Source organism: Aulostomus chinensis, chromosome 7 (genome assembly GCF_037954235.1).
Source record: "Aulostomus chinensis isolate RoL2024-O1b breed Wild chromosome 7, RoL_Achi_v1.0, whole genome shotgun sequence".
NCBI classification, from domain to species: domain Eukaryota; kingdom Metazoa; phylum Chordata; class Actinopteri; order Syngnathiformes; family Aulostomidae; genus Aulostomus; species Aulostomus chinensis.
Window position 1 is genome coordinate 13,279,063 of NC_141326.1, and position 13,867 is coordinate 13,292,929.

At 40.5% G+C, this 13,867-nt stretch overlaps 1 protein-coding gene across 1 annotated transcript in view; it reads left to right on the plus strand.

The window, feature by feature from the left end:
• The first annotated feature begins 4,071 nt into the window (after positions 1-4,071).
• Positions 4,072-13,867, plus strand: part of hipk3a (homeodomain interacting protein kinase 3a) — a 35,812-nt gene continuing 26,016 nt past the window's right edge. The window contains exons 1-4 of the mRNA XM_086208550.1: positions 4,072-4,411; positions 8,510-9,549; positions 9,814-10,005; positions 10,110-10,291. Of these exons, the coding sequence (XP_086064676.1) occupies positions 8,512-9,549; positions 9,814-10,005; positions 10,110-10,291 (1,412 nt within the window). The 5' untranslated portion in view covers positions 4,072-4,411; positions 8,510-8,511. The remainder of the gene's footprint in view (positions 4,412-8,509; positions 9,550-9,813; positions 10,006-10,109; positions 10,292-13,867) is intronic.

Sequence of the window (13,867 nt, forward strand, 5' to 3'; positions counted from 1 at the left end):
TCCTTTACTTGATAATTCAGTCCTACCCCGAAAAATTAGATCAGATAAAAATGTTTCATGACCCTTTAATAACTGTTTATGTATCGACCAACCAAATGTAACGTCTGTTGCTTGTCAAACAAAGCATACCTCATCAACACAAGGATGAAAACAAACAGAAATCCTGTGACAGCCCTTGAACTTTCCATCAAAACCTACAATTGTGGAAGACTGAGAAATTCAACAGATGAATGGATTCTGACTTTGTTTTTAGTTCATTTAGAAGAAAAATAATGCGTACAGACCGAAAGAAGCTTCACATCAGCGACTGTTCTATCGATCACTGAATTTGATGTGTACTGAAGGGAAACCAGACTGGTGTTGTGGACCAACTTGAACTATTACTCAGTATTTTGAAATCGATGACGTTTTACGATACGTTTGAATCATGTATTTGGAATAATTTTGCTTTGCTGTTGAATCCGACCATTCTCCTGAATACCTATCACACTCCTTCCTGTTAGATTCAACATGCACCAGAGGAATAACAGCGGTGGTTATATTTATACTCCTCTCAGCTTAATGTCTCTCATTGTCCCACTGAATAACGTGTTCATTGACTGATATTTGTCATTAAATGTTCATTCAAAATGTCAATAAATGTTTGTCCCACACAGCAGAAGTATCTCTGTCATCATTCCACATGGGGGGACGAGAGCATCCTTTTAGGTTTGTAAGAGCAGACATCTAATTTGCCACTTATTTAGTGATGACGAAGTAACATTTCAATAATTACAACAACACTTTTTGAAATGTTCGAATTTTTAACTGGTATGATTACATGTAGTTCACATATAGGAAGGTAGGTGGAGCCAGAAATCTCACGAACACTGATTGCTCAGTGGCATGTGACAATGTCAATCAGTTACCACAATAGCAAATATTTTGAATTCTTTAGATTTCAAAATAAGATGGAGACCTTTTTAGGATGAAAACAAATGTAATCACTTGTGTTTTTTCCTAATTTTGGATGGGAAAACAATAATAATTTGAAACGGCTAACCCAGTGTGGAGTACTTTATTCTAATTCAACTTATCTGTTTCTGATAGTCTTCAAAATCCAAAGCATTTGATTGAGTCCCATATGTTAAGTAGGTTAAGTAGAATGTTAATTCCTATTTTAGTTCGTCCGGCTGTGACAGCTGTCTGCTCTTTCTCTCTGATTATGAGGTGGTGGGTCACTAGCTTTACAAGGACTATGGTATTTTAATGAGTTTTTGTGAATCCCAGTGTAGTTGATGGTGTGTGTGTGCGTGTGTGTGTGTGTAGAATTTGAAAATGTATAAATGCATGTGGCAGGTTAACTCACATGGGGTTGTACATACAGGGAGGAAAATTATTCATCACCACACCATGTGTCCCTCCCACCTAAGTTGGATGTTGTGACCTTTTCTATGACAAAGTATTACGTACACGTTACTGTGTGTCTGGATGATTTATAAGTTGCAACCCTACTAAAGCTCCACCCTCTCAACCAAATTTTATCACCTCTGGGGCAAAACCCCCCAAAATGGCAAAAGCCAAAATGCTAAACTCCAAACGGGTACATGAAGCAATCAGTGACATCGCTGTGGCTCAGAGACAAATAACGGCACCTTCTCATAATAACTAGCCAAGTCATTTTTTTGACAAAAATTACTTTTTTGCCTTTGTATTTTAAACAGTTTTCTTGTCTGTAACAACATCGACTGCACGTCTGTCCGTCCTGGGTGAGGGATCCCTCCTCTGTTGCTCACCCTGAGCTTTCTCTGATTTTTCCCTGTTAAAAGGGTTTTCTGTGGAGTTTTCCCTCAGTCGATGTGAGGGTCAAAGGACAGAGGACGTTGTGATGTCATGTGAAGCCCTTTGAGACAAACTGTTTGGAAAAACGGGCTATAAAAATAAAATTGCCTTGCCTTGCCTTGCTTACATCAACTCTTATGATGGTTTGTCTCCAGTGTTTTGTGTTTTCTGAAAAACTTGAAAAAAAATGACTTGGGCGATCATTTTAAGACGGCGACGATATGTGGACAGCGTTAGACTTTCATAGAAATACAGATTTTGAAGGTAGTAAATGAATAAAAGCTTAATTTAATCCTTTGTTAGTTTACAAGCCCTATGCTGTAGTCACTGAATGCCATATCAGAGTGCATGGTGTTAAAGTAGACTACAGCAACAGCAATCAAAGAAATACCTTCAAGGTGTTGGTGTTTGTGCCAAAACTGAAATGCCCTCCTGACAAAGAGAATGGGACTGACTGTCTAACATTAGGACAGACCTTAGAACAACCTCAGAACACAAAAGTTCTCCCTAACAATCGTTCCATTAATCGACTCAAGAAAACAGGCAACAGTTGAGGTCCCAACAACATCTTAATTACAGAGTATTACGATTACTTGAGGAAAAAAATTGCACTGTTTGTCTGAATTAATGAAATTTTTATCCGAGAATTCAAAGAAACATCGTCATGTGGAAAAAAATCTCTGTTTAACTGAATTCAGAGCGATTATTATCTTTGAATTGTGGGAAGCGTTTTTATGGAAAATGTCCTGTTTATCTGCATTAATGAGATGAATCATGGAAATAAATTCATTTTTTCACATCTGACACATATGCCTCATTTAAAATCCTGCAAGAAACGGATTCCTGCATGGAGTGCAGTAAATGCCTCAACCTCTAAAATTATACAAGATTTACAACAAACGTAATAAAGGACAGATTTAATTCTAATTAATAAAAAAAAACCCAAAACAGAACAAAAAAGTTAGTTGTTTAAAGTGAACGTTTTGCACTGCCAGCCTTTGCATTGAGTTAATTGGAGCACAGGGTGTCAGGTTACAGCACATGCAACACAACAGCTGTAAGAAACCAAGCTCGTGTCCCATCCTTGTGGGCCTGAGGCTACTTACAAAATCACACTGCCAGAACCTTAGAAGTAGCGTTCCTGCTAATCCTACAAGCATCAAACATAGAGGGGTTATCCTCTGCGTCAGTCCGGACCAAAGAAAACCCGCCCTTGCTCGTGTTTCTTTGCAAATCCCCTCTGATGACCTGGCTAGAAACCCCTTATATCCATAATCCATAACAGTAATGGTCCAGTTCTATGGAAGGAAATTTGTGCGGGGTGGGAACTCAATGTGCAGTGGGTGGGCCTTCAACATCTGTGGACAGGGTTACCAACGTAGCTGGTGTTGTAGCAAAATATCAATAACACAGTGTATCATGATACTATCTGCGATACAACTGACACACTGAGAGCAAATATTCCTTTTTAGAAACAAACAAACAAACAGCTTCACCATGTTTGTCGTACCATTTCATCACGTTGTCGGTGAAGGTTGTCAGTCAGACAACCTTCGTCTAAGAGTTAGGCGTAGGCAACTGGACTTCTTTTGAAGAAACGCTAACTCATAGAATATCATCATGTTGCGGTGTGCAAGACAGCCTAACATTCTGCACTTTGTTAGACATTGTTTTATTATCATTTGTCAAATTCTTTGTGACTGACCCCAAACTGTCATACATAAATACACAGTTCCTTATTTTTAGGGGTATTTGTTCTTCAGTTACATGGATATTGTGATATTTCTGCAAAAATTCTTATACAATGTATCAGTTGTAGAATGTCTGTGTTGTGATACTAACCTATTACAGTATTTTCTAATATTAAATGGTTAATGGGCACAATATTAAGTTTTTTTTCTAGAGCTGCACACGTGTGTGGATTATTTTTATGTCTGTCCATTGCAAAGCCAAATGGGGCTTGGTGACCGTTGTTCCCGTAAATCATTTTTAGTACATGAGAGACTGAAACTTACCATGTTACTGAGAGAGATTATTTAATTTCTATTGAGGAATGCATAAAAGCGCCATCAGCGATATTCTAATGAGTAAAATATTGGTGAGATATTGATGAAGTCATGTGCTTGTAGTTTGTCATTACCGTGTGACATTTCTCTCTCTCTCTCTCTCTCTCTCTCTCTCTCTCTCTCTCTCTCTCTCTCTCTCTCACTCACTCTCTTCCCCTCCCCAACATTCCACACATGCGGAGAAGCAACAGCTAGCAGCGGCTATGTCTGCCGGAGACGAGGCGTATTAACGTGCAAAAGTTTCGGAAAACAGATTCCTCGTCCTGAGTAGACACAAGAGCGACGTTTGGTGAAACCTTAGCCGGCCCTGGAAAACACGGGTCATGAGTGGCTTTCGTAATAGCTAGTTATTTGCGTTGTTTGGGGCTTCAAATGTGCGAAAAGTCGCTCGGTCTGTACTCGTCGTTGAACAAGATGGCAGCAGCAACAGCAGCATTGTTGCATGGTTTGACTGCGGTGTGGGTTCTCCCCGCTAGCCTCTTCTTTGACGCTCTGGGTGATACTGTTTACTGGTCCTACTGAAGGTGAGTCGTATTATTTGTCAAAACTGTAAGTTATGTTGCCACTTTCATGTTGTTGTTGTGTTTTTGCGTTGTTGAAACGTCGGAAGGACTTCGCTCTTAGCTGGCTTGTTTGCTAACTGTTAAGCTAGCCAACTTCGATGTGTTCCCTTTGGCATTCAAACGTTAGCCGCGGAAGCTAACGTTAGTTAGTCTACGGTGAAGTATGTTTATATGAGCAAATACTAAGAAGTAGTAAAGTGTCAATGCTTTTGGTTCAGTAACTTCGGCCATGTATTTCGCGATACGTCAACGCTATCTCTAATAACACAGAAGGCGACTGAAATGTTTTACGTAAAAACAAAAAAATACTCATGTATACTCAAAGTAAGATTAAAACAGCCTATTTGCTAATTTGCAGTTTTGTTTAGGATATATTTTATGTTGCACACCTGTTTTTTTTTTTAGCTGCCTGTCATGTAATTACAATATAAGTTTCAACAGGTGTCTAGGCTGTTGTCGCCCACCCCCAACACACACACACACACACACACACACACACACACACACACACACACACTCTCTCACTCATTCACTTCCCATATGTTAACCGTGTCCTAGATTGATGAGTAACAAATTGCGTGTACAGCTGTCATTCTTTTTATAACCATGAAACACACCACAAACAATCACGCTCACACATGTGTTTGCTCTCCATTGCAGGTTAAGATTTGGTACTGTGGAGTGTCAGGCTACTTAGTTTGGCAGTGAGGCTGGAGAGTACTGGGTATTAAGCTGTGTCTGACTGTGCGGGTGTCCCCTAAAGACCTGATAGATGTAATTCTTTGGCAAGCACTCACTTTGTGATGTATTTTAGTTATTATTTGCCAGACCTGCAGCTGTAGGAAGTAAATGTTGGAGTAGTCTATAATAATGATTTGTTAACACTGTAAAGGTGTGCAGTTAATTGAAATTTAATATGAATTGCATTGTGGCTTATTGCAAGTTTCATATTGCATGAAGGCACAATATTTGTTTCAAGGCTAATTGTCAAAATACCTTTTGGATTAAATATTGTGGTGCTGCAGATATGTCCTGCATACACATATTCTACAGGCAAGAAAATATCTTTGTGTTATACAGATCCACACACAAATATTACCCAGGCTATTTCATGGGTTTTTAAATGAGAATAATTGAAAGAGTAGAAAATAATAAAATGAAAAATTAACATTTCAACTTTCTAATATACAAATCATATCAGCATAATCAGTTAGATATATTTTCAAAGTCATTTAGACCTAACAATTGAGCTAGATAGTCGCCATTGCAGAACATTGCTTTTATGTGAAAAGTCAGCTGTAAGAAACTGTATTGCAACATTTTGCTATCTTTAAGTTGTTTCAGTCAATGTAAACTGCTTGGTTGGGAAGGAGTCAGCTGAGTTTAGCACATCCAGTGAAATAGTTCTGACCAAAGTTCCATGTGTTGTCTTTTTGTTTGGTTGTTAATGTGTCAGCAGTGTAACTGTAAACCTCACCAGACCTCTACAAGAGTGTTGAGAAGCTAAGTGTGTTGTATGTTGATGTTAAGGCACACCTCTCTGCCTGTCTGAGCCTGTGTGTGACAGCTTCAGTAGTTAAGAAGGCCACCAGCTCCCAGCAGGCCTTTCTTGTCAAACAAAACTTTTAGCTCAGACAACGTCCTGTGTGTGTGTGTGTGTGTGTGTGTGTGTGTGTGTGTGTGTGTGTGTGTGTGTGTTGTTGGGTTTTTTTTTTGGGTGTGCCCTGACACACCAGGCCGTTGGATGACTGTCAGCCAATGTTAAGTTGTCTTTGTCAGCGTCTGTGGCCCGAGTCTGTATTGTACTGATAGAACATTTTAATAGTCATTTAAGCTTAGGAAGAGAAATTTTTCAGATTGGCTCGTCACTTGAGAGTCAGTGCAAAACAAGAAAAATCAAAGTGAATAAAAGTTACTGATCTTTGTTAAGAGGGCATGCAAAAACAAAAACCAAAAAAACAAAACCCAAAGGGCTGGCAACACAAATGGCATTTGTACATTTTTTGTCAGACTTATTCTTTGATTAGAAATTGCTATTATTATGACACTGAGTGAGAGTTGTGTGAAAATCATAGGAAAGTGCTGCTTTATTAATTTCCACTGTCCCAGGTCTCTGCCCTACCACCGTCTGTTGATTGTGGAGAGCCATTTTCTGTCACTGGGCTGCAGAAAGTTTGTGCTAGTTGATTGTTGGCTGTAGGCAATGCAGTGTGTTCACGTACAACCCTTTGGCCCTTTGGTGGTATGAGACAGTACAACAGTTTGCCTTCATTGCCATAAGTTCTTTGCAGTTGTTTTGGAGGGTCTTGACTCTATTGTGATGAAGCTGTGAAATGACCTGAGAGTAAACCCAGGCGTCATCTATGTCTCTGTTTGAAATCACCCAGGAGGTATGGCTCACAGGGCTTGGCCCAAGCTTGTTCTCTGCTTGTCATCATGGTGTCTTAACTTGCTGTAATAGGAAATGTTCCAAGAAGTCACCAAAAGAATCCTCACAAATGCAGGGCACAACAGGCTGTTGGTCTAAATAAGCTGTCATGTTTTACGGACCATTTTTGACCTAGTTAGGAGGTACTAGCATCTGTCACTGTAATCTTATGGTATTGAATGTGTGAAGTCGGTGTTAAAATATTTTGAAATCACATTTGGATGCATTTACTATTCTTGGGATAATGAAACATAATTCATGCATGCACATTGGGTTTTTTTTTTTCTCGTGTGAATACAGACTTTAGATATTGGTCAATTTTGAAGGTGGCTGTGGTAGAAGATGAGCAAAATTCATGACCACATATTACAAGTACACAGTTGAGCTGTCAAAATTGTCAAAATAATAGTGGTATATTCATTCTAAATATTAAAAATATTTGACTATATATTTAAAATATTTTAGAAATGTAGGTATTGTTTAATTTAAACACCACATACCTTTTGTTTGTCTCTCTCTCCACAACAACGTGCCATAAACCAAAACAACAAAGACACAAAACCCAAGGTACTTCCAAACAGGTTGTTTTTAAATCAAGTTCAAATCACTCTCTTTAGTTGAGTCTGATTCTGAAATTTCTGTCTCTGCCATCATTGCTAGAACATCGAACACCTTTTCAGCTTGTTTTTGTTTCCGTGCACTCGGCAGCCAGCACTTTTGTCTGTGACTGCTTCTTCTATGATGTTTAATGGCAGTTTGGTGGCAAACCGGCCTGAGGGTGCATTACTGCCACCAACTGGCAGCTTTGTGGCATAAGAACAGAATTGTAACTTGCGAGAACTGATGTGGCGCTACAGCATGCTACGGGCCCAAAGTCTCATGAGAAAACGTAAGGTAGACTATTCATTTTATTTAATATATCATATCAGTGTATTTGAATATACATTTTTATATGTGAATATTCCTTCATTTTATATGACAGCCCTGATACATAGACATGAAGCTGGATGTATGAGCAGTTAGGGGTCATCACTTTAAGTGATATCACGATTGTTTCTTTTTGTTAAGCCCATCACGGTAGACGGCAGTGCTGGTACAGTCATATAATCACTTGCATACAGAGCACTGATCATGCTTCATGGTGTACTGTTTCCCCTGGGATCGTGCTTGCTTTGCGGTTCTACTTAGTGTGAAGCTGACCCTCCAGTTTAGCACGCAGGGACAGGCCAACGATGCAACAGGCTTCCCCCATCTCCTGTTACAGCAGGCTTGTTCCCCTTCTCAGTTTGGGTGACATGATGGCTTAGACGTGTGTTGCTTTGGCAGCCGTTAGGACTGCTTTATTTGGACTGCAATCTTGCTCAGTGAGATGGTGGTAGAGTAGGTGCTATTTTGACCAGTTCATTTCTCTTGTTGGATGGATTTTGCTCTGTATATGTTTTTGATATTTTTGTTTTTATAGATTTAAATGGTACATTGTCTCTGTTTTATGCTTACAGGTTGTAGTAATAAAGTTGTTGTTTGTAGTAATTCAGTGAGAGAAATGAAAGCAGTGTATTTTTTTATCTTGGCACCAAGTGGTTGATTATGCTTTCCTTCATGTGGTACTTTTTTTCCCCTCCCCTCTGTAGGTATGGCCTCACAAGTCTTGGTTTACCCATCACACCTGCACTCAGCTCAAACAAGTGCCTTAGGAACCAGCAGCGGTACCAGCAGACACCCAGGTGAAGTCCATCACAGTAATAACACCAGCAGAGCCTTTCAGCACCGACCCCCACCCAAGACATATGTGATTGGTGTCAACTACGGTATTGCCTACCCCAACAACGTAATCCCATCCACAGCTGGTGCTGATTTAGAAAGACTGCACGGGGGAGCACAGCCTGAAGAAAGGGAGGAGTGGGCTTTGCAAACAGCAGGATTACAGAGTGAGGAGAGCTGGGATAGACTAGGAGAAGGCCTGGTTGGGATCCAGGATCAGGAGTATCTTCGCCAGACTAGAGGCACACAGGAAGTGAGACTTCATAGGGACAGTGGAGGAACTCCATCAGGGGGAGGAGAAGGTGGCTTGGACTGTGGGCTACTTAGAAGGGCCTGTATCAGATTTGAAGAAGGGGGCAGAAACAGAATACAGACAAAAGGGGGCTACATAAACCTTCTAGATACAGGTGTGACCCCGACATGCAAACAGAAAAAAGGTGAAGTTGGAGAACAACTGCGGGAGAACAACTGCATCGGAGCCATGCAGATAGTGGAGGAGGTATCTGCTCTACCTTCACTTCCTCCCACTGTGGCCATGTTGCAAATCAACACTGGGAACAACAGAGACACTGTTAGAGTAGGGGGGGGTACACTGCCTTCCCAACACAACCGGGCTGAGGCAGTGACTGGCGTTGGGATTGAATTGGATGGGACCAAAATCCGGCCGAATGGTAGTACTGAGGCGGTGGCAGGAGCAACAGTAACCAGATCCGGATCAGGAGAAGGTGACTATCAGTTAGTTCAGCACGAGGTTTTGTGCTCCATGAAGAACAGCTACGAGGTCTTGGAGTTCCTTGGTCGTGGAACCTTTGGTCAGGTTGTTAAGTGCTGGAAGAGGGGAACGAATGAAGTGGTGGCTGTCAAAATACTGAAGAACCACCCATCCTATGCACGCCAGGGACAAATAGAGGTAAGAAAGAGTCAAGCAAATTAATTCTTTGGTTTTATTTGAATGTATAAATTAATTTTTAAAAAATTCTTAAATGGTGCCCTTATGGCTGGAATATTTTTGAAGCAGTGGACTACAACAGAATCACTTTGGAGGTCATTATTACAATGGAAGTTTGATCTTCCGAGAAGCTAAGAAAACTGTTAACTTTGTTGACCTGTCACACACTTCATAGACTTAAATAAATCTATTGACATTATTTTCTTTCTCAACCTTAACCCCCAGGTGGAGATCCTCTCCCGGTTGAGCAGTGAGAATGCAGATGAGCACAATGTGGTGCGAGCTCTGGAGTGCTTTCAGCACCGCAGCCACACCTGTTTGGTGTTTGAGATGCTGGAGCAAAACCTCTATGACTTCCTTAAGCAGAACAAGTTCAGCCCACTGCCACTCAAAATCATCAGGCCGATTCTGCTGCAGGTGAAGTGACCCGCTCACGCAAACCATTACACATCACAAATCTCTCAACTGTGCTCAGAGAGCCAAAACAATGACATGCTTGATGTTCATGTTAAACTTTGCAGGTGGCAACAGCCTTAAAGAAGCTGAAGTCTCTGGGTTTGATTCATGCTGATTTGAAGCCCGAGAACATCATGCTGGTTGACCCTTCCAGACAGCCATACAGAGTCAAGGTCATTGACTTTGGCTCTGCCAGCCACGTCTCCAAGGCTGTCTGCTCCACTTACTTGCAGTCCAGATACTACAGGTGAGCAAATGCTCATTCAGTCATAACAGCAGATAATCCATTAGTCTCGTGTTATAACCAATGAAAGACAAATGAAACCTTGGCTGCTTGGACACTCAAAGTACTGCTACAAAGTAATTCTGCTGGGAATGTGGATTGATTCATTGAAAATGTTACATTTTGTAAGAGTTTCATTTTGGTTATTTCTTCAATCTGGTTTTAAATCTCCCAAAAATTGCTGTTTATGAACAGGAAAAAGGATTATTGCCATTTGTTGTTGTAAGTCATTGATCACTGATATTTTTCTCAACCTGGATGTAGAATTTTTAATAACAGTTCAGGTATCACACCATATACAGGGACAAGCTCGTGAGAGTGCGGCTAGATTATTTTACAAGAACTCTGTATGGGAGTTGCCGCTATAGAAGAATTTGATTCAGTAAAAGCATGGGCAGTTTGTCCAGCTCAGACATTGGAATTGCATTCATAGTTTATTATGGATGGTACATTCACTTAAAGCTTGAAACAGTCAGCAGATAACCATATGAAAGGTTGTGATTCAAATACCAGTCAGGTCATGAGACAAACACCACCCCCCCCCCCCACCCATGAAGTTCTCCCTTCATAGAAACTAGTTTCAAATGGTTAAAAATGTAGAATATTTATAGGAAGATCAGATGATATACCAACAATGAGTTGCCTTAGTCTAATTGGTAATGGTTGTTTAGGTGCATGTCTGTATGTTTCCTTCAGGACTTAGTGAAGTCTTGCACCAGCTGTAGGTGTTTAGGCCGTCTCTCTCCTTACGTAATGTGAAGTTCTTTGTATAAACCTGAACACTCGCGCTGGGACCACCATGGCATGCGCAGCCATTTTCCCTTCCCTTTCCTTTTTTCAGTTCCATTGCTCATTTGCCTGCTCTTTCTCCTTGCCCTGCTCCCCCATCTCTGTCCCACATGTATGCCTCACTGGATGCGTGCCTCAAAGCATGTGTGATCTGTGTTCAGCAAGTCACACCCTAAACTCTGCTGCTCTTGCATAATAGTGAGGAACTGAGATGATTTAAATGAGGAACAGCGTCATGAAATACTTGGCATGTCTGTTACGGTCAGGGTAAGAGTGAGAACGTGCTCTTTAAAATGAAGCCAACTTTGTGAACTTAAATTCAAGACACATTGGACTGCAAAAGAACCTGAAAATGTTAGTTCATACATAAAAGTTGTTTGAACAAGTTGTTCAAAGTTCTGTGTCATTTTCCATGGACTGTAAATTGATGATGACTGTGGGATTAATGCCATGTGAAAGTCAGAGGCAAATGGCATATTCTAGAGCTAGGGGTGTTGCTTCAAATGTTTCTAAAGCAAACCGTTCTCTGTAACTACACGATAGCAGGCATGCCATTTCATTCACCTACTCCCTTACCAGCAAATTCCTGCAAGTATGATTTGGGTTGGGTTAAGAATTGCAAACACTAAAACATTGTGCAACCTCTGAGCCATGAGAAATACCTTTTAAAGATACTGGGTATGACTGCACCTAAAGCATTGCACACACCCACTTCTCCACTCACTGCAGTGCTGCTTTTATTGCCCTGAAAAGAGTACAACGCGTTCTGTTAGTTACTTCTGCTGTGAAGTACTCATTGGACTTGAAACCAACTTCTGTTGGCCGAAATTCAAAAGCTTTACATTTCTTTTATAGAAGATGCAAACCACAATAACACCCTTCCCCTTCCCCTCTGAGAGATGAGGATGAGTGCCGAGGTTTAGCTGTTGCATAACATAAAGGCTTTGCTCTGCAGTTGTCCTGGTTAAGTGTGCATGGGTTCATGTGTGCTTGTTTTTTTTGTCTTTGGGCAGTGCCAGCAATGCCAATATCATAGTTATGTGGAAAAGGTCTGGCACTGAATATTTTTTGGGGGGTTGGGGGGTTATCCGGGCCACAGAAGGCCAGGAAAGAATGTGGTATGTGAAACCCCACATTTAGATCCAGGAAAAACATTCAGACATTCCTGTGTGTGTCTGGGTGTGCTCATATGTGTGCCACTGTCTATGCAACAGTTGCCAAGGTTGGCTATTTCACACAATGTACCTAACATGCTTCACAAATAAGTCCTTTCAAATGTGACAAAGGGTTACTTTTAGGATTGGAATTTAATGTTTCAACGTTGGTAACTGTACTTGGTTGAGCCCTAAAGATATATTGACCTGAAGTTGACCAGTATTGTCCAAGTTTATATCCTTGTGATTTTTAAACACTGATTTTGCAAACAGTAAGATGATAATCAAGGTAAAAAGGAATTCATTGATTTCAGACCTAGTAACTTTTTGGCCTGTTGTGGTACGCAGACACTTTCATTCCTCTGTCTTATCTCTTGATCTGCCTCCTATCCTACTTCCTTCAACTTCCCTTCCCCCCGGTGTGTTTGTGTGTGGGAGTTTGTTTAACCATTACGGCAGCCGGTCCATCATACACTTTCCAAGTTTACCTTGTGTTGAGTTCCATGATAGAACTGTATGCTATGGGTCAGTATGGGTATGGATTATGGATTGGACATAAGGAAATGACACTTATCTCTCTGATGATGTAATTTGACTCACAAACAGAAAGTGTGAGTATGTCATTTTATTTGTGCATCATTTTGTCAGTAGAGTGCTTTGCAGGCCCCATCTCCTGTGCTCACAATGCACAATTGTAGGGTTGGGCGATATCAGGAAAACATGCGATGTGCGATTACACTGTTCAATGTTGCGATGAAGATATGACCTACGATAAGTTTGTGTGTGTGTGTGTGTGTGTGTGTGTGTGTGTGTGTATGTATATATATATATATATATATATATATATATATATATATATATATATATATATATATATATAATTAATGAAATATCAAAGGGTACATATTAGCTACAGTAAATTAAAGCATATCTCTCTGTTTTAATATTTACAGCTAACTTAGACCACAAACATTTAATAGCCTATGCCCATTGAATGAAGAAATTGAACAGTTATTTTTATCCAACATATGTTGGACAAACAACAACATTCAAACAATTCCCAAGACTCCAACTAAAAGATATCTGGGAGAAAACATCAATAAAATAAATTAAGCATGGCAACTGGCAAATTAAACATTTCTCCCATTATAAAGATCAAGACCTGCCAGTGCCATCATCTTGCTAAACAGGTAGCAATTACAGTACTATTACATCACTTATTTCAAGTTCCTGCACAGGAACACCAACATATTCACTTTGCTAGGTTTCAAGCAGGAGTGCTGACATGTAACCACATTCCCTGATGCGCTAAAGAGCCTCTTGGAGGGCAAACGAGTGGATGCGGAGCTGCGTTCGCTAAACTCACAGAAATGGACGGTTGCTCAATCCTTTGACGTTTTGCGCCTTGGCTGTCTTTGAATTGTTTTTGCAGTTCTTTTTGGTGGTGTTTCAGGTGTTGATGAAGATTGGTTGTGTTTCCCCTCGTAGTTGCCACAGCCGCCCCACATGTTTTACACAGTACCTGGGCTTGCATGTCATTGTCTCATTTGAACCCAAAATAGCTTCAAATGAGTGAAAAGCTATTCTTTTTTTCACC